We start from the raw sequence: 22,383 nt of genomic DNA on the forward strand, positions 1-22,383 counted from the left end.
GCAGATGTGGAAGCTTAATTTACAGAACCGTTAAGTGTCATCCCAAAGTTTACATAGGAAGTAGAACACAGGGGTTCTGACTTCTAATCTTGGACCTCAGCCACAGGACCATGACTATCCTTCCTCCTTTTAGCTCTTGTGACACCGTGGTGCTCTCCCTACAGTGCCCCTTTTACCACCTGTTTGTTATCTTGTTTCACAAAGTTTAAGAATTAAATATCACAAGATTACTTAAAACTTTGAGAACTATTTCAGAGTATTCATCATTTAATTAGTGCCATAAATAGAACCAATACTGATGGGTGAAAAATGTGGCTAATCAGAATGAACATAAATGGCCAATCACTTTCTTTTCATTTCTAATGTGATGTCACATTTTTTTAACCTTCCTGAAATGCAAGAGAAGTAGCTGCTCCGTTATTAACCTTTGGTGCTGTACAGCAGCTGCTGGTTATGCTAAAGGAAACCCCAAACCTTGGAATCCACAAATTAACTGGTGTTGCTGAATGTGAAGGTGCTGAACAGCCTTTTATACCCGAAGTAACTTAACAATGTTAGTTGGAAATGAAACATTACTTACAGTTTCTGCCTCCTCACTCTGAACACTGTGACTTTTTGTTTTCTTCCATGTAAGTGGTACTTCAAAGCAGCTAGAGCACCCATCCAGATTGCCATTTGTCACATACAACATGAGCTGAGTAAAGGCCAGCTGGTCACTATAGCAAAGGTCAAGGTCTGTTACCCACACCTAAGACAACCAAAAAAAAAAGTGAAATTCACCAAGTTTATTTAATGAAGCTGGGATTCCACTGGTTTATGAATGCTGGTACATCATTTACTTGACTGAGATAAAGAAACCATTTCCAAACTGGAACAATCAAAACTCTTACATAATTTTAGAAAGCTGCCTACCAGAGAATATTGAAAGGCTGAGTAAAAGACTTACAAGACAATAGCAAAACTCACTGCAAAGGTTTTAGCAGGAATTAAGGACGTAGATGTAGATGAGCTCATGCGGTGGAGCAGCTCATAAATGGAGCTAAAATGTACAACTGGGATTTTCTCCCCTAAAAATTTTGTACAGTTAAAAAACACTCTAGTTACACAAAAACCCAACAATGTTTTTTTGAAATGGTAACCACGAGGGCCTTAAGGGCAGAGTGATGATGTGAGTGAAAGGGACAGTTTCACATAGAAAGCAATGCTATTTGTATATAACATATGCATTAGTCATTGCATGATTTTAGTGATGGTGTTTAGCAATGCATATTCCTACTGAAGTATACAGCATCGTAAACAGCAGTTGCTTTGTCTTGTATGTAAGCAAGTTATGTGACTTGGGGCCTGCTTCTGCCTTACACTGACTTTTTTGCAGATTTAACTTCCATGGAGTCACTCTCTAGATTTACATCTGTGTAACTGTGAGCAGAGAGTCAGGCCCTAAAATGTTAGGGCTGAGAGTGACACGTGCACCCATAAAGCCTTGCCTCTGCACAAACTGGCTCACTGCACATTGAACTACCCACTGGCACACAAATGCTAATGTGAGTGTTGTGAGGACACAAGTTGATCTCAATTCTGAAACTCTGGCTCTTTATGTCTAAGCCTATATATTATTAGAGATAAAAGTCCAACTTACAAGGAATGTTAAATAAGCTGTCTGGTTACTAGCCTCTATCTACCACAGGAATTGATATGACCCTAAACAACCCTGTATTCACACACAATTGTAATAATCTTTGTACTAAATATGCCTTGTGAGGTATCATTTGAAAACTATTCACTCTCTGGTCAGTAATATCATGGTGAAATGTGTGTAGCAACATTATATGTAAAGTTATAAATTCCGCCCGCACGATATTATTACCCATGTTCACAACCAGACAGCCTTGCCTCGGTAAAGGTGTTAAATAGATCTATCCTAAACAAAGGAATGTGGATTTACACCACCTTAAATATAAGCAGTAAACAGGGCCATCAAGCTAACAAGGGGAAGAGACTGTGGGAAACAGAACAATTTGCATTTTAGCAAACCCCAGCGGGGGAAAGAAAGAGCATGGAGTGTCCTTTACCACCAGACTCCATGTTGCCTTCCTCCCCATTTGAATAAACTCTTTACTTTGAGGGATCATTTCAAAGGTTCATTGGACTATAAAAGAAAGGGGCAGAAAACCCCAAGTTCTCTCTTTCACCTAAGACGACAAAGGAAACAGCACTTTGGGTTTCTGGAGGAGACCCTGACCAAAATGGGGGATCAGTCACCTTGCAAGAAGACTGGGGGTGAGATAAAGACAACTTGAACAAGGCTGTATCTTGCGAGATTAAGTTTTAGAGTTTTAGATAGGTATTTTCACTTTTATTTGCTTGTAAGCATTTCTAACTTTCTTAGGATTTGAAGTGAATTCAAGTATATCTTCTTTTGTTAATAACCTTATTTTACTTTTAATCTAAACCCACAGTGCTGTGTTTGATTAAAGTGAATGTTAACTTCAGTTAATGTGGCAAGCTGTTGGGTTTTGTCTCTTTAAAGGAGCAAATGGATCTTATTCCTCTGAATATTTCAGGAGGGGGCTGGACATTGCAGAGCACAGGTGTGTGGGAAACTATGGGACTGGGGGTGCGTTGGGGTCACCTGCTAATATTAACCAAGTCTACAGAATGTGTCTGTGAGAACTGCTGGCAGGTTGTTGGATTCCAAGTGGTTGAATCAGAGCAGTACAGTTTACAAAACATAGTGTGCATGCTGGCTGCGTGTGTGGCCTAGGCTGGGAGTCTCAAGTAGCAGAAGCATTTTGGGGCACTCAGGGTAATGATACAAGCAGTGTCCTCTTGCTGGTCTGAATTGCACCCTGAAGTGTGCCACCGCCATCATCCGTATTTTTGGAGCACCCTCATGATCTTTAATGGATTTATCCTCACAGCACCTCTGCAAAGTAGGTCAGTGCTGTTAGCCCCCATTTTACAGATGGGGAACCGAGTCCCAGAGATACATGCTCATGGTCATAGAGGAAGTCTGTGGCATAGTGGGAACTTGAACCAAGGTCTCCCAAGTCCTAGGTGTGAGCCCTAAGCATTCTTCCTCCCTGCACACCATTAACTGTATGAACAAGTATCTTGTGGAGCATCTATGAAGTCCTACAGAGCTGATAATAGCAACACACTTGCACTGAAGGAAACTGAAATGTAACCGTATTTTCAGGAAGACTTGGGGCTCTTGTGCCTTTAAGAGCCATCACGCATTGGGATGCCACAGAGGTGCACTGTCCTAGCCATAGCTCTTGGAAGCTTCATGCCTGACACTTGTACTATGCCTCCTGGAGCAAGGGGAGCACACGGGCAGGGAGGGAGGGCACTGTGCCACACCTGAAGGGGGTGTAGCATCTATCCCCTTTGCTCTAGTGGCTAGTACGGAGCGTCGGGGGGAGGGGGAGAAGCAAAGCTCCTCCCACCCACTTTTAGGAGACTTTTGCTAGCAGTGGCACTAGCTTCATCTTGCGCTAAGGGGAGCACAAAGAAGCTCCTTGAATCCTCCTCTCCTCCAGCCTGTTGTACTCACAGAAGCCTGTACATACTTTGCGTTTACATTTTTCACATTTGGGGCTTATATGCATTAGCACTTACTTCCGTATAACTGAAGTCACTTGGGTGTGAAAAAGCCACCCGAGTGACGTAAGTTACACCAACCTAAGCACCGCTGTGGACAGCGCTATGTTGGCGGGAGAAGCTCTCTGCACTAGCAGCGCTCCATGGTACACTGCGCTGTTGTAGCAATTCTAGTCTAGACTAGCCCCAAAAATCCATGTGCCTAACCCTGCAATCAGATACATTAACATACATAAAATGTCTGCCCTAGAGTGGACTCCTTTAAAACAAATCTAGGAGTGAGTGACTTGAATAAGCCTTTGAGTGGTAAATGGCATCATTATAAGGATATTAAGAGGTCAGGCAGCCAAGGCCTCTTGCTAAACTGGAGCTAATTTCTGAATCGTATTCACACAGTAATGCCCTTTTCATAACAGCAAATAAATCACATCTGTAACAGTTGTTAATAACTAACTGCCAAGTATCTGTTGCTGTATTAAATATGCTATTTGTCAACTTAAATATTTCCTGCTGCATGGTATAAAATGCAAATCAGATGCTGATGGCTGGCTTTGCTTAACAATAGAGGGAACTTTCACCAATTACAATGCTTAATTTTCCCTAAGAATGTAGTCTTACATAGTCACTTTCTATGGAGGTGAGAAGGAGCTTTCAAAATACAATAGATTTAGACTATTTCAGCATGTGATAACCCTTCAAATGAGCTACATTTTTACAGCACATGTAGTTCATGATGAATTCATATTAAATGCATTTCATAAGTATTAGTAATAAATCAATAATAGCAAGTGTGTGAAAATTAGGTTTAGAATCTAAAATAAGTATTCTACAAAGAGAGTGAGAACTGGATGGCTTGAGTGAGAGGATCAAGGATTATGGAAACTATTTAGTTCATAGGTTCAAGTCTGTCCCAAAATGGCAGTGACCAACCGTCATTAGTATCCAATGCCTGTTCAGTGACCCATGTGACATGAGTTGATGATCTCCGTCCAGTTTCTGGTGCCACAGCAGTAAAGCCACAATCAATGTCAGCAGTAAGTGAAAGCTTTGCTGGAAGCCTCAACATAGGGGAAGGAGGGAAAGATCTCAAAAGCTGAGAGTCAATTAATCCCTCACCCCTAGAAGGGGTCCCTCCAAGACAGGCTTCAGACACAAAAGCAGGGAGTGTAAGCAACATTTGCACTGCCATTGCCCGTGTTGTACCTGATCAGTGGATAATTACGTGGCTTTGGACAGTCAAAGTCATGTTCTGACAATGTGTAAAGAACCTGGCCTTCCACTTAACAACAGATAAACCCTCAAAGAAATGCAGCAATCTTGAAACAGACATTAGCAGATGACAAATTTATTAAAACATGACAGAAATTCAAATAGACAACATAAAACGTGATGTTACATGTTTTATGTAACAAGTAATACAATCAAACAAGCTTTGTCAGCAGCTACTTTCCTGTAAGTTTAACTGTAAAGTGTGCGTAGGCCACTTTTATTTATGTTTAGATCTACAGAAAAGACCCATCAAATTCAGCCTGGGCACACTTCATATAACGCTGGCTCTAACAGACCCTCCAAAAGGTAAGCACTCACCACTCAGACCCAGGGGAATTACAGGGTCCTCAGTGAAAGAGAAGTTAGCCCAGCCCAGCTCAGCTCTCTGCTCAGGGAAGGGCTATAAGATTGCAGGCTAGTGATAGAAGGCCTTTGGGCAGGACAGCCTCCATACCCAGAGGTCATAGGACTGGGCTGAATGCTGGAGGTGTTACTGTCCATCAACGTTCCTTACATTCCATGCTTTATCATCCTATGATGATTTTAGCCTTGTGAAAAAGTGCTATAAAAATTAATGGATTAAATCAAGAGTTAGATTCTAAAAGCCTACAGCATGTAGCAGAGAATGACACCCATCACCTCTAACCCACAGTTGCCAACTTTCACGCAGTAAATAAGCACCCCGACTTTCACAATAAGCCAAAAATCAAGCTAATCCCGTTTCAAAACAAGGTCAAAACCAGCCAATCCCTAATAACCCCAACACTCTATGTGACTAGATCCCCCCGGCGTGCAGTCTGGGACTGTGGTGGGCCTGCTGTGCACCCCTGACTCTCTCCCCCCCTTGCCTCTGCTTGCCAGGAGCCACAAACTAGCCAACAAGCAACTCACAAGCCAATTAAGCCAAAACCAAGCCCAATTTCTGCATTTTTTTCCGCAGGTTTGGCGTGTCTGCTCTGACCATGGTTCTTTTTAACCATTCTACAGAATGCTACAGCAGGGATATTGTTTTGTGTTACTACAGAATGGTGCCAAACCCCTACAGAGAGTTTAAGTCATCGTTACATTCCAGGGCTAAGAAGGTTGTCATTAAAGGTGCAGATTACCCAGTTTTTAAAATGGAGGCCGCAGTCCTCAACAACACTGAGTTCAGGGAGAGGAAGGCAATGATAGCTCCAAGCCACCTTTTTACCTCCTCTAATCCTGGGCCTGAACCATCACTCTTGTAAGCTGGAGATGCCAAATGGTCACTAATTTATGCCAGTTGGGATGTTCCCCTAGGGACAGTTTTATGGGAGCAGGATTGCCAGAGCACACTGCACTCTGGCCATGTCCTGGAACTCCTCCTACGTAGGGGAAAGAAGGGAGAGCCGGTGGCGTAAGCGATCTATGTTGGCTTCATACTATGACAGGTAAAATCCCCCAAAGTCCCTTTAGTTCAGCTTCCAGTCCACTGTGCACTGCTGAAGCAACGTGAAGGAGAGACAGACTGGACTGAGAATCTTGCCCCTGGTTTTCATGGGATTGATAATAGGGTGCAATTTTTCATGTTACTAGTTCAGATGCAGCCCAGATCATTAGTAACCAACCGATGCCACCATCCAGCAGGTGGGTAGATTCCTATATGAAATGAGCTGGAAGTTTCCCTCCAGTTCCCATTGGTCAGATATGACCTTTGCAAAATTCACAGTAATTGATAAGGACAAGTAAACTTGTTGGTAGTCTTGACAGTGAGGCTATGGATTAAGTGAGATTGAGGCTCGCGGGGAGAGCAGCAGGGCAGCTGCCTATGGTGGACTTATTCTGGGGATGCGGCGTGGACATCCATTTGCAGGCCTATCCATCTGGCACCTTTCACCAGTGATATACAGACACAGACCCTCAAATGGAAACGAGTAGAGCTTGTAACCTTATACTAAGCACATGCTTTACCCCACTGCAGTTAGCAGGTGTCCCCTGGGCGTAATAGCCTAGGATTAATTATAATAAAAAAGAAAAAGAAGTAGAATCCTTTATATCTGAGCCTAAAGAATTCTAGTCCAAGAGGATTCCATAGGTGTTGACTTTTCATTTTCCCTGAAGGGCTCATCAGGCACATGCCAAGAAAACCTGTTTCCACTGCAATGAAAGGGCTTTTTTGTATGCAGAGCACTGAGCTAAATCAATGTGGCTGGAGCTGCCAGCAGCAGGGGAGAAGAACCTGAAATAATAAAAATATATAACCTTTGAGCAAGAGCACAGAAACTGGGAAAGCAAGGATTTACAGGCTGTCTGCCCGCTGTTTTTCATGGTGTATCTGTGCCTGACACATACATGCCATGGTCTAGGAAACAAATATTTTAGGGATGCCTATTGCCCAGTAGAGTTTCTCTCTTCCACTGCCGCCTCCTCCCAAGATGCTGGCTTGAATGCACACAGGCCCTTTGCTTTGAGCCCTCTCAATTCTGCAGCATCTCCGCTGCTGGCCACTCTTTCTGCCGACTGACTTATGAAGCACTGCACAGGGTGACGAGCATGGCAGAAGAAGTCTGGTGGCATTAATGAAAGGAAAATGATTCCTTATTATTAATAACGTATACAGCACCATTCATCCCAAACAGATCTACACAGGGAGTGCTCCACCCTCTGCTAAAAATGCCGCCAGGTCTGCGCAAAACGCAACAACTCAAATGGGAAAGTGAAGATTACATGAGCTAAGTGGGACTGCTGGGAATGTTAAGTAGATGGATGTGATCATCTGAGTTGGAATTTGCCCAGACAGTGGGAATTAATGCCCACATAAAAGTGTTATGGCAACTTTAATGTCCATAAGTGGTTAGGACATTGCCATTACAGCTCAGTCCACAAGCAGCAGCTCAATGCCCCAGAGCACCATGCCCAGAGGAAAGAATGCCACTACTGAATGTTCACAGCATTTCTCATCGCACCTGGGATTTGCTTATAGGTTCCACTCAAGTACTGGGCAGGCCCAAAACCTGCTTAGCTCAAGAAAGTTGCAGCACAAGGTAGCACAAAGCAGACCACAGGGCAATTGTAGTTCTTGTCGCCATCAGGTGGAAGCAGGACAGGGGAAGAATGCCAAGCCAAGAATGTTATGTCCGAAAAAGAAAGAAGGTAGAAGCAGACAAGAAAGACCAAGAGGAGAGGGGGAAAAAGAACCAGAGTGAAGCAAAAACAACCCCCCAAACCACTGAGTAAAAGAAAAATAAGATACTAAAGGAAAGAGCTGGGCCTGGAGAACAGATCCTGGGATGCAGCTGGTTTCCAATAGCACCTACTGCCACAACTCAGCAGGGAAAACAAACACATTTCCAAGATGGCTCCTGCTTCTAAGTGAGGTTTCTCTTCCCTGCTAAGCTGTGGGAGTGAGAACTGTGAAACAAGTGAAGTTTGACGTTTCTATCTGCTGCAGTTTTTGATTAACAGAGCTATATGGCTCTGATCCAAACTCCACTGGCGTCAGCGGAAGCCTCCTGACTGACTACAATGGGCTTTGGATCAGGCCCTATAAAGCCAATTATTATCGAAGAGTCTATATAAAACAAGTTCTAAACTCACCAAACTGCATGAAAAAAACATTTCTCTCATCTACTGTAATGATTTTCCTTTAACTCAGAGTGACAGACAGTGGCGATCTCTATAAACTCTGTAAGAACTGAACAGTCCTTCTTCATTGTGAGAAGCAACAGAGGTAAATGAAATGTGATTCCAACTTATACCTGTTGATACCGCATACTTCTTCAATTAAAGCCACAATCTACAGAGCCCAAATGCAAGACTGAAGAAAGGCAAGCACATGACCTAATTCTTTTTTTTTTAAAAGGTGGCTTGTAGTTACAGCTTTTAATAATTTTAAATGAACAATCAGTGCCAAATGCATCTGTGCACCAAGATGCCTGTTTTCACTGGAAATCCTACTGGTAAAAGGAGATGTTCAGTCTGTGTGGAACATGGCTGGTGTGGTAGCTAATTTTGTTTGTTGCTGTATCATTTTAACAAATCAGACACGGGAATTATTTAAAAGGTCCCACACAAGTGTAAATCTAAAGACTGGTGGAGAATGCAGTCTTGTTTTTCTGCTGGTAACTGAACTAGTCATTAGTGGCTAGGAAATGGAACTGTGTCCATGGGGACATGCTATTCATCTCTTAACTTTTCAACACAGAAGGGAAATTATTTCCAATGTGGTCTATGGGATTACATATCTTCCTTAAATTGTAATGGAAGAGGAGTGTCAAAATCCCCCAGAATGCTCTGAACATATCAGCCTTAGTTTTTTTTTCCATGATATTTGCATGGTTTATAAAAGCAATAGTGACTGCTCAGGTCAGGCATTTACTAGCAATTAATAACCAAGTGAGTTGTCTGCTCCAGTCAGTCAGCTGCTGTTACAAAAAAGGCGTGCCCCAGAGGTCATGTATAAGTAAAATCAAAAGAGTGGCACAACCAGGAAAGTACTGAACATTTAATGTTTTTAAGCCTGTTCTCATTTTCCTAATTTGCCCTGGTACCTCTATGCAATGAAGGGCATCAGAGACATGATGTCATAAACTGATCTGAGGCCTCTGCAGTACCAAGAACCCACCACATGACAAGTTAAAAAGTAATGCAGTCAACTTTAACTCGAAATGTCAGGGCTTTCACAGGTTTCTGTCACCATCTAAATATTGACAAAAACAGGCCCTGTTTCTAGAGCCCTGCAAATCCATGGATATCCGTGGATAATTTTTGCGGCTTGGATGCGGATATACATTTTATATCCGCGCAGGGCTCTACCTATTTCTCTCCAATAAGTGTGTGTAATTCCTATTAACAGCAACAGAGTACGTGTTCGTAAGTTTAACTGAAACAGAGCTCAGTTGTGAAGCCTAGAAATGGACCCAAGACTTAAAACTGACATTTGTATTTCAAACATCCCAGTGTTCTGAGGTGTTCAGATTCGGGGTTTTGCACTGTCCCATTATAAAGATAGAGGCTGTGCGCTCAATCGGGATTCAGAATTTGAACACCCTCAAAACTGATCATATTTGGGCTTTTGGATTGGGCCTACACAAGGGAGAACTCAGATTTTTCAGACTTCTCAATCTTTAGACAATGTCTAGAGAAAAAAATCAGAGGTTCAACCTATAAGACGTACTGACTACTTGGCCAAGAGAATGTTATGGAAGGAAGGTTACGATTTGGGATCTGGCATCACTTATAAAAGATTTTTGGTATGCAAGCTCTGCTGAATGCTGCAAGGAGATGCTTTCCTTTAAAATGCATGGCTCTACAGGCTGCACCTCATGATAAAGCTAGCTCAAGTGAATAAAGTCACAATTATAGTGTAATTCTTTACAGCTGCCATAAAAATGCTTCAACTTTAAAACAAACTTAAGAAGGGAAGAAAAACATAAATTCTTAAACAGTTACTAAATTATAGCTTTTCTTTCCCCAGTTTAATTGTTTTATCTGCATCTAGTATTGACGTCTACATTATTGTAAAGAGCACACCTGCTATTTTTAAAGAAGTGCTTGGATGACACTGTAAAAACTTCAATTAGTAAAATATTAATGCAACTTGGGCTTTGAGAGGAGAGCTCTTTTTATTACTTTTAAAATTCACAATGGAGTTGAATATTGTAGCAAGGATTGCATACAGTATCTTATCAGGTTGCCATCTAGTGGCAGTTATTGTGATAGCCCAGTGTCATCTCTGACAAACTTTTTGAGCTCTGGCTGGCTGGATGTCTGATGTGGAAACAGTTAAAGGGAAAGCAGTGGAACCTGTCTGAGAATTGCACAGAGAAAGCCCTATGCTGTGCTAAGAAGAATCTGGGAATTATTTTATTGGTCACAATTACTATTATTATTATTAGTTACCATTTACATTGCAGTAGTACTGAAAGCCCACAACCATGTTAGGCCCCATTGTACTAGACATGCTGCAAACACCAAATAAATGACAATGCCTGCCACCAAGAGCTTACAGGCAAAGAGGCCTGGTATAATGGGTGGATGATACAACAAGTGAGACAGGGTGGGAGAGATGGGGTAATAAATGTGCAAATTCTTATCCAAAGCAGAGTAGTGATCACGGCTTTCCACTTGCCTAGCCATTGTCAGGTTGTACTTTACTGTCTGCATTTTGGCATCAAATAACAAACGAATATAAGAGCATAAAATCCATTTGATGAGTCTCTTACAGGCTTTCATCTACAGTAATGTTATTTTAAATCTTCAGTTTTAATGCTATACATGTCAGAACTGATAAAATGTCATGATTTTAAAGTCAATCTCATTCTTTTAAGGACCTGATTCATGGATCTATTCAGGATTATTAAACCTGAATAATGAAGAAAAGGCCCTATAAATGGGGTTCCATCAAAACAAACCGTCTCTTCGACGGGTTTCTTTCTGTCAGGCTTCCTTGTTGAGAACACTGACTCTCCTCGGTGGGTATCAGGATGAAATTCAAAGGAAATGAAATTGGAAGTCATGTGAAGAAGTTCCCCAGGGTACCTGTTTCCCAGTCCTTCTGGAAAGACACACGCTTTCCAGAGGAGCTTGTGACCAAAGTTCAAAACCAGACAAATTTCCCTTCCTCAGGGAATCTGTCCTTCAGCCAAACACAGGAAGGAGGGGCCAAACACAGGAACCAGACTGGCAGTTTTAGAGCCTTGTCTCTATGAGAAACTACCAGTAACTTTATCTCCCTCTATGCTCATTCCTTTTTCAGAAGTTGCTGAATTACCCTATCCTCTTCCTAGCATGTCTTGCCAGGCTGGTCTACAAGTCGTGCCACTCTGAGATTACATTTACCAGCAAAGGAGAAAGGAGTTCCAGATCATCCTGCACTTTAAGAGCTCCCATCTGAGGCCCAGATCTGCAGAGGTATCAATGGAAGTTAAGAGCCTAAATACTTTTGGGGAGCTAAGCCTCAATCCCCAAACAGAGGCAGTAGTTTGGGCTTCCTTCCTAAACCCTCTACTGACTGTCAGAAGCTGCTTCTGCCCCCCAGTGGCTGCCCTTCTTGTCCCACAAGTCTGTCTTTATTTGTTCAACTAGAATGGAGTAGTGTTGGTTGCATGCACCCCCCTCATCAGCCTTAAAGAACCATAACACTCCATTACATGTCTCCTAATATTTTCCCTATCTAATAAATAATAAGTAAGGCACTACTTACACTTGAGATATTGCAGATTCCACAATATTAGGCTTCCACCACAATTCTGACAGCAGGTGCCAATCTGGACACAAGAATAAATGGATATAAACTATCCACCAACAAGTTTAGGCTTGAAATTAGATGAAGCTTTCTAACCATCAGAGGAGTGAAGTTCTGGAACTGCCTTTCCAAGGGGAGCAGTGTGGACAAAAAACCTAACTCGCTTCAAGACCGAGCTTGATAAGTTTATGGAGGGGATGGTATGATGAGCCTGCCTATGATGGCACATACGCCGATCTGTGACTGCTAGCAGCAGAGATATCTCCAATGGCTGGTGATGGGGCACTAGACGGGGAGGGCTCTGAGTTACTACAGAGAATTCTTTCTCAGGTGTCTGGCTGCTGGGTTTTGCCCACATGCTCAGGGTCTAACTGATTGCCATGTCTGGGGTTGGAAAAGAATTTTCCCCTGAGTTAGACTGGCAGAGACCCTGGGGTTTTTTCCCCTTTCTCTGCAGTATGGGGCATGGGTCACTTGCAGGTTTAAACTAGTGTAAATGGTGAATTCTCTATAACTTGAACTCTTTAAATCATAATTTGAGGACATCAGTAACTCAGGCAGAGGTATGGGGTCTGTTACAGGAGTGGGTGGGTGAGGGTCTGTGGCCTGCAATGTGCAGAAGGTCAGACTAGATGATCATGATGGTCCCTTCTGACCTTAAAGTCTATAAGACTCTGCATACAGAAGCCTTTCCTTGGCGCTAATCATTTTTGTAATCATGCTTTGTAAATTGACCAGACTGCACACGGTATCTTAGATGTCACTGATTTATAGAACACCGTCCCACTAGTTCTGTATGGGTTTCTCTCCCAGAACTTCTACATTTTAACAGTTAGCTTTTCATTTTTTGAACATTACTACACCCTGAGCAGAATGTTTGACAGCAAACAACACTCTCAGGTCTTTTCCAGAGTGCTACAGTTAATCTGAACGCAGTAACACGTAGGAATGGTTTAAATTATCCTTTTAAAATGTGCAATATCTTGCATTTGTCAGCACTGCAACTCACCTGCCATTTGCTACCCTTCTACCTAGCTCTAGCCAGACTGTGCTGTCCAGGCAGGGTGCCCCTGGACCCAGAATTGTGCAGGAGAGGACCCCCCACTCCGAAACACACTATGGGGGCACTAGGACCCCCAAGTGGTGCCTCCTTGGACAGCCCCAATTCATATAGCCTTGTGAGAACTGCAGAGAGGAACTAGCCAGAGACTCCAGCCAGCAGGAGCAGAAGCAACCAAAGTAGGAACCTTTGGACACTCAGAGAACTTAATAGTTTTGACTAGACTTTCTGTCCTGTGGTGACTGGCTGTCTGCTCCAACCCTCCTCCTCCTCCCTCAGTCTCTTCATCTCAGTTTCACTCCACACCTGGCCCTGTTACCCTCTTCTCTCCTGCGCGTTCCCATCACCCCCCACTTCCCTTCCCTTCTCTGCCATTTAGCTGATTCCCCTCCGAAGTAAACCCACCCAAAAAACCAAACCAAACTATCCTGGCACTAACATGAGGTTTGCAGCCATCCCATTGTTCACTCTGCTTGTGTTTACCCCTTTCCCCCACCCTGTCTTTCTTGTTAATTTAGGTTGCAAACTCTTTGGGGCAGGGACCATCTGCTACTCTGTGTTTGTGCTGCACCTAGCACAATGGGGCCTCATTCTGAGCTGGTCATTAGGCACTACTGTAATAAATGTGATTAAGAATGAATAATGTTGAATAGTATCTTATTCTATGAGGAATCCCACTAAAATCAAGCCTCATCTTGGTTAACCCAAACAGTTTTATATTGTCTGGAAATTGCTCATCCTCTTTTCCAGGTCACACACTTATTAAACAACACAGGTACTAGTGCAGAACCTTTCAGCGCCACACTGTTAAGCTTCTGCCTTGTTGAAAATTGACTATTTGTTCCTACTCTTTATTTCCTGTTTCTTAGTTTCTGATCCATGACACTACTTTACCTCTCACCCAATGACTATTTAGTTTCCTTAATAGCTTTTTATGAGGGACTCTGCCAAAGGCTTTTTGAAAGTTCAAATATATTCTGTCAGCTAGTTTTCCTTTATCTGATTTTTTGTTGTCATGTTCAAAGAATTCTAAGATTAGAAAGGCACAATTTCACTTCACCGAAGCCATGCCGGCTTGCCCCCTATCATCTCATGTTCAGCTAGGTGTTTTATAATTCTACATATTAACTTTCCATACTCTGCAACTCATAACTGTCCAGCACAAGAGATCATTGCAATTATTCTGCAGGAGAATTCTGAATCTCTGCTAACCTTTTCTGTACTACTACAAGAAGCACATTTCAGAAATGCAGATTTCCTGAAGAATGCTACAAATTGTCTAAATTTCTTGTAATGATTCATAAAACAGGTAGAGAGACCTGGCCTAATTTTGAAAACCAGGATAACTATAATCAAGATTTACACTTAGACCAGACCTTAGCCCAATTATTATTATTGAACTTCCTTCAAAAAATGCTAAATACATGTTGATGTAACTATAATGTACAGTACTTATAAAGATGGTAGAGTTTACTAGATGAACAAATATGAAATCAGTACTTAGTAAGATTATATTGTATAGATGCAAAGATTATCTATAGTAAAGTTAATAAAATCCAGTGCTCACTTGCACTACAGTGCTCTGTGCTCTCATCACATCTTAAGATAAGCACCGTCAGGCCTGGTCAATAGTGAATGTCTAAGACAAGTCATTGAGTCATTAGGTGGTATCCTTCCTTCTGGGTGTTACAGTGGTTTAAGGAAGGACAGTGTTGTTTGAGTGCCATCATTCCAGGTGAGATCTCAAACAAATATTCTGACCACTGCTATCCTTAAAAATCACCTCACATTTCTCACAGTAGAGGTGGCACCCTTGGTGAGGTGTTCAAACTAAATTCCACTGGCTAATGGCCTACATAAAATTTTCATTTGTAATAGTAAGTTAGACAAGGCATACTTCCCCTTTATTTCCTAAACTGTTATGTAGTGTTCAAATGGGAATGCCACCTTCTAACCTCCAGAAGTGGCTGTATTTCAATGATCCTTTTATATAAAGTTTGCTGCGATCTTTGAAAAATGGCACGGTACAAATGTCAGGTAAGCTCCTTAACCCTGCATTGCCATGTAACTTGTACTGAATAGGCTTGCATATGCTTTACCATAAAAAAATAATACTTTGGTCGTTTATAAAACATATGGTTTTCTGACTTTTTAACTCCTACTAGAATAGCATTTGCTGTGAGCCAGGCTGGAGTCTGTGATGAAAAGTACACAAGGAATCACTTTGTTTGCACCACCCAAAATATAAATGCTTCTCTTTACTAATACTTCCTCTCTCAAAGAACACATTTAAACTCTGTTGTTTCCATGACTGCATTCAAGCATAATTTCTGGACGTGTCAATATTTATTTTCGTATTCTATATCCCACAATATGTGCCCACAGATCTGTATACATTTTACAATGTTTGTTTTCACCAATAAATACCATTACCTTATTTATCTGTTTGGAAACTGACTTTGGCCTTTATAAAACTCTTGAAAACAGAGCACTTGAAAAAGAAAACAGACTTTGTCAAGCAAGGTAAAACAGAATTTAAAGGCCTCCGGCTTCCCTGATAGTAAGACACTCATCAACTATACACAGTTTATAGCAGCTTTTGTTAAAGATTTTGCTTTCAATCTTTGTGGGTTTTTTTGTTTGTTTAAAATAAGGTCAGAACCCACCCCCCCAATAGTCTTCTTCTGATCCCTTCCATCTTATCAGTGTGATGCCTTATTTCTATTCCCATCACTATTACATTTCTTCCTCTTTTCTTTCTCTCGCTATCAGACCTCCCTCAGCTGTTGTGATTTTTAGTGAGGGTGGGTTTTCAAAGCATGTGGATTGTATTTTGATCATGTTTTGCAGTGCCCCAGGTGTTTTGGCAGAAGGGTGGTTTGTAAATAAATTATTAATATGAATCAATATCCCAAAGCAATAAATAGTCAAATCAGTGATAAAAATGTCTCTCTCGTGCTTTGGAATATACAGAGATGCTCAGATCATTCGGCTGAAATTGTGTTGTGCCTCCTGGAAGCGCAGAGCAGAGAGGCATAGTCCAGGGGAAAGAAAATGTGCAAAGGTGGCTTTCAACCACTTTAGCACCCTCACTCCTGTGAGCTGCTCTGGCAGTTTCTGTCACCCTCAACATAATTTAGAGCGGCCCCTGCCTGCTCTAAATTACAATGCACTCCTCCCTACGGGACTGCTCTCTCCCCTCACCTGTGATGTGCTGGGCCTGTGCAGGGTAGCCTCTAGCTGTTCTACAGAGTGCGTTTACCAGTGGAATTCTTCCCAGGCCAGCTCCAGGGCTTTCATGCAGTGGTGTACAGATAGTCATGGTGTGATGGAGAATCCCTCTCCTTATGTTGCTTCATTAAAGAAGAAGGCATTTGATATGCAATAAATATCTGAACTGCAGACAATACCCCTATTTTTGTGATCTGACTAGCCAATAAGGTAGGCATTAATTCTCTGTAAGTGCACAGAAAGTGAGTGATGATTTGCTTTGGGCCACCAACTTCTCCCAGCTGGTCATTAATCCCCAGGACATGCCCCGTGCCTGGACTGTTGTTGCTTACATAAAACGTTAGTTAGCTTTTAAATTAGGTCTTAATTTATGTGTGGAATATGATCTCATGGAGAAGAAAAGTCTTGATCTGAACAGCTTGATCCAGGGCACTCTCACTACCAGTGCATAGGAAGCAGAAATTTGTAATTTATGAGCCCAATCTGCGAAGAAGCAATCTATGTCCCAGGTCCTCCATATATGTGCATGAGAAACTTTACACATGTGAGCAGGCCCATGCAGCTGAGTGGGCTCACCTGTGTGTAAGTATGTGCAGGAGTGGGATCCATGGTAAGACTGACATGCCATCAACACTGTGTTGGACATTATTCAGAAGGGGCAACGTCCAGCCCTTAAAAGGTGAAGTTGGAAAATGGAGAAGGATGAAATCAGGAGCGATCCAGTCTGTCCAAGTCATGCACTTCCAGTATTTTTGCTTTTCCCCAAACGGGTGACTCACAGGGCATAGACAGAGATGTGTAACTTGGATGAAGGTAGAATCCTGAGGCAAGCAGAGAGCTCTGTCAAGTCTGTAGCTCTCTGACAATGTCACTCCCTTGGCTTTTACATCAAATAGCGGTAGTGGTGCGTTTCCTTGCAGCAGACTCACTCTAGTGCTAAATTCTGAGGCTGGGGAGGTAGGGGGCACAATGCATTCAGTGGTAGGCCTCATCTTGCCTCACTCCTCAACTACCTAAAAATCTGGTTCAGATTCAGGGCTGAAAGGAATCCCATCCGTTCCCTCACAATTTAGAGTGTTCCCAAACCCTGCTCAGTGAGGACACATGTCTGCTGTGTTCCCTCATCCATGGGTCCCACGGCTTGAGTGGGAGATATGGCTTGTTCAGGAGCTGCTGAGCCTCCCTAAGCTGTGCGGCCTCTAAGTGGGGACTCCCCCAGAAGGATGTCTGATACAAGATGGGATCTTGGAGGAGAGGGGATGAGAGAGGAACAGAGTTTGCTCCAAGGAAGTCTTGGAGACCCCTCTGGCAGGAGTGACAGGATGGGAGGGGTGAACATCTGACAACACATAAAGCAAACTGTGTGCTAGGTTTGGAAAGTGAGAGAGATGTGAGCTAGTTAAAGAGTGCCCAGTTAATGACAGATTGAAGAGATCAGTGGCTAAGGATTGGGCTGAGAGGGGACTTGAACAGACTGGAGGGACCAAGAGAAACAAGCATTTCTGTCACACATTAAATTGTCTGACACTAAATTGCATTCAATATAAGCAGGCAGACCGTGTATATCTGAAAAGGCTATAGCATTGTATGAAGTGATGTGTTCTCATTTCAAAGCACAGGACTTGAGTGCACAACACACTCCAAGGAGCAAGAGAAAAATACACCTTAAATAATTCTGTACCTTTCAGCCTAGGATTCCTTGTGCATTCTGTTCAAATTGCGCCATTAAGACATCGACCTGGTGCAGAGCTGCCCCGTCACGGAAACTATGGGAAGGACTGCACCCCAGGGAGGCACAAAGCCATCACATGGCCCAGTGAACAGGACCACCTCCCAGCCTTCCTCATCTTTCCAAATGATGACATGGCCAGGGGATAAGAGTGAGACCATGTCTTCCTTCTCATCTTCTCTTGGTCAATATGCACCCCACAGGTTGCAAGGGACGACAGGTCCCACTGTTTCCCTAAGTACAGGCTCTTTGATTGTGACAGGCCCTTGCATGGTGAGCCTGATGAGGTGGGTAAAGCTCCTAGCAGTCTCTGTGTCCCCACTCCCACACAGGACAATTACAATATGGCCCATAGACTCTTGTTCTTCTATTCTAATGCAGCTCCTCAAGGATCACTGCAAGGCTGTAGTCAAATCTTGACTATTTTATCATTGCATGATATCAGCCAGCAATGATAACTAACCTGGGACTGTTCTGCTTGTTTGATCGACAGTCTGTGTTATTTATTCAGCATAGAACGATTAACCTGTTTGCTACTGACTGCTACTGCAACTCATATACGGAGGGAACATAAATGAGACACAAAACAACATGACAAAATATGGATGTTGCAAGGAAATACTTTGCTAACACTAACTGTCTTGAAAAATTAAGTGAAAGATTTTAAACTATGCTTGGAAGAGAGAAATATGGAGTTTAAAAATCTCATTTTTTCCACACACACACACACACACACACACACACACAGAGCGCTCAGTCTGCATGTGCAAAGTGTGGGTTCGCACCCATTTCACCCACAGTTGAAAATCTGGCCCCTCACATTGCTTGAAGAGTTGTGTTTATGTAAAAGATACATATAACTTTATGAAGGTTTCAGGGATTTTCAAGTATTTAAATACTGTTACACTGTACTGGTAACAGATGTTCAATTATATCTTTAATTTTTAGTTTTACTGAACAAACAATAGATCATTTGATATTTTCTGTAAAATATAACTTTGAAAGGATGCCTAAGTATACAGTGCTTCCAGAAAATTTATTTGAGCCTTTCAGCTACTGCATTAAAATCGGTACTTCTGAAATTAGCGTGAGAGCATTCTAAGAGTCTAATAGGATTTCTTGTTTGCCAAAAAATAGTGCTTTCAGAAGCACAATCTTTTGTGTAATCTCTCTCTCTCACACACACAACAAGACAGATGGCATCATTAATTGCCTCTATATCTAATTAAGTTTAAAAAACTGTGCTTAAATAAGGCTAAAGTTGTGGTACAAGCTGACAAATGGAGGAAATATTAAGGTAGAATCATTGGGAGGGAAAACAAGACAGAATAGACAGGAATAATAAAAGAACAAACAGCATTAATTAATTGTAACTTTCCTCGTTTCTGTGAGGATGTGCCACAACCTTAATATGATCCAGAAAGTGTTTCTGTATTTGGATGGAATCCTGGCTCCACTGATGTCAATTGCAAAACTCCTGCTGACTTCAGTGGAGCCAGGATTTCATCCTTTAACCATTTTATTATTGGTTTGTTTTTAAACTTTTCATGGAAGTTATCCAATGTGGCTAATTGCCAGGACAATCCAAATCACACCACTTGGGTCATGTATATACAGTGGTCCCCATTTCAAAGTTAACATCTGCGATCAGCCATCACACAGTGGTGTCAGACACCTCAGTTTCCTCTACACTTACAATAGAATATGATGGTCCTAACAGTGGTGCCATTACAGAGAGTTAACTTTTGCCAACAGATACCACCCTGTAGTAACTTCTGGGCTATACACGAAACCTCTGTATTTAGGCCTTTTCCCCATCTCTTCTCACAAAGCACATAGACTGGGATTTTCAAAGCAGCCTGTGGGAAGTAGGTGCACTAATTCCATTGAATGGATTTGGGCATGTCATTCTCATAAGGTCCTTTGAAAACCCCAACCATGCTGCATAATTTACCCTATTAAATACATATGTTAATATATGCAGTTGCACCTTATAAATATAGTAGAGTCTTAATTATCTGAGCCCCTTGGAAGACAACACGCTTGCATAGATAATTAGGAGTTTCTACAATCAGGAGTCAGTAGGAAAGGAGCCAGCAGACAGGGAGACGCTGTCAATTTGTGATGTAAACAGGTTTGAGTTCTGGGGCTTTAGTATGACTGGGACCCTGTGTTAGTATTTTGATATATTTCCTGATTTTGAACATAAGTATTTGTACCCAATAACTGTATAGCAGTGCTCACAACAACCATCAAAGACTCCACCTTTTTGTTAAAGTTTTATCATTAGTTTTCGGTCTCTAAACCTGGCTTTCTTTGTTGGCCAATTGTGTAAACTGCAAAATCCCTTAATCTCAATTCCCCTTTTAATATAATAACATGATTTCCTTTCTTTTAAAGAAGAAAATATTCAGAGTAGTCGGAATTTGGTTATTACGATGTTTTTTGATGGATGATCTCATAATGACAGAGAAAACTGACTATATAAACAAAAGAAATGCAAGATTACTCAAGATCAGCAAAACACACGACAAGATCAATATTTTGTCCCACAATTTTGTTAAAGCTGATCAGCCTTGTTCATGCCAGAAGGAAAAGGAAATAAATATAGAACAAGAGTTAGCAATTTTCAGCATGTTTCAAGCTAATGAAATTAGATGGGTCGTTTGCATTATAAGCCCTTGCAGAAAAGATACTGAAATAATGAAATAAAAAATTGTATCATTGTTTTCAGCACATACTTGAAATAATTCCTTTGTCACCTGCTGATGCAGTGCCCCACCCCAAAAATATGCTCTAAAGAGGGTAACTTACCTCTAATTGTAGTTGTGTGTACACTGCCTCTGTAAATCCGTGCTCTTAATTGAGGGTTCCTTGGTGCTGCAAGCTTGAGAGCATCTGGAAAGAAGTGACTACTACAGCAGCATACCCCCTGAGGAATCTGGATGTTGAGTGGGATGGTTTATAAGAAAGGCTGTGGTCCCAACTACTCTTCTTTCTCTCTGAGCTGCTGTAGGCAGCAGCGTGTTTTGGAACTGATACTCTGCCTGGTGGATTTATTACATCACTTTTCGCCTTGTCAGAAGTCTGATACAGCTGACAATGAGGTTTCGCTGATTGACTTGCGGACTCAGGCAGGGGTAGATGGAGTTACTTGAGCAGTTCTGATTTTACCTCTTTAAAGACAAGCCATCGCTCATTCACAGTAAGGGCTCTCCCAGGCAGGGTTCCACAGGATTCTCTTTGGTCACCGCTCTCATCTACTTCATCTGCTGCTTTGTGCCTGCTGTAGGTTGCACATTGCACCACAGCTCCAAAAACTACACTGGGCTTCCTAGTACAGTCGCTTCTAGGTGTAATTCAAGGAGTTGCCCTATTAAAAGCACAGTCTAAAACCCAACTTTGCTTGGCCCTGGCTCTTTGAAAGACTACCTCTCACCTGACGTACTGCTGCAACAGCTGAGATCAGTCAATATCACTTCATCTTACACTGTCTAAATCTGAATATCTGAAAGCTGGTGCCAGGGTATTTTCAGTGTAACACACTGTACCCTGAAACCCACTTCCACAGTTCATCAGACAGGGCATGAGTCTGTTGACCTTCAGGGCACGGTATAGAGCCAATTCTTCTTCTCAGACCTTTACCTCAGAAGGCTGGATAGGGGGAAAGTATATTGTCAGGGCCCCATCTATTTCATAATTCTGCAGCCACAGAATGATTCCTTTCTGCAGAATTGTGCAGAACCTTCAGGACCTAAGCTCTTATTGAAATAATTCATCATATCATACCATAATCCATAGAATTTTTAAGATTCAAACTAGTCAACATTTTGCTAATACCAACACTTTACCTTTAAAATATTAATTGGGGGGAGGAGGGCTAGATGGCTCAGAAATTGGCAATTAAATATAGTGCATCAGACCTCTGTCACCATTTCAAATCAGGACCAGGCTGGTACAACACAGGAATCGTCAGCTGGTGACAATTATCCAATCAGTGATCAGCTGTGCAAAATGAACGGAGGATTTCAGAACCGTACAGAGTGGACAAATTCTATGTCACAAAACCCATCATTATAACTGGAATCCTTGTAATCAGTCTCGAGAGAGACGCCTGGATTTAAATGAACCAACGATTGAATTGGTAGAATGACTGAAGGAGGTTCCTCTAGGATCAGACGTGGACAAACTACGGTGGGACCATCCTGCCTGGCCCCTGAGCTCCCAGCTCGGGAGCCTAGTCCCCGGCCCCTCCCGCACTGCCCCCTCCCTAGCCGTGCCACC

At 42.2% G+C, this 22,383-nt stretch overlaps 1 protein-coding gene across 1 annotated transcript in view; it reads right to left on the bottom strand.

Moving 5' to 3' along the window:
- Positions 1–22,383, bottom strand: part of IQCH (IQ motif containing H) — a 116,159-nt gene that overhangs the window by 12,730 nt on the left and 81,046 nt on the right. Inside the window, exon 17 of the mRNA XM_044980709.1 lies at positions 581–748. Coding sequence (XP_044836644.1) covers positions 581–748 — 168 coding nt within the window. The remainder of the gene's footprint in view (positions 1–580; positions 749–22,383) is intronic.

This window comes from Mauremys mutica, chromosome 11 (assembly GCF_020497125.1).
Source record: "Mauremys mutica isolate MM-2020 ecotype Southern chromosome 11, ASM2049712v1, whole genome shotgun sequence".
In the NCBI taxonomy this organism is placed as follows: Eukaryota; Metazoa; Chordata; order Testudines; family Geoemydidae; genus Mauremys; species Mauremys mutica.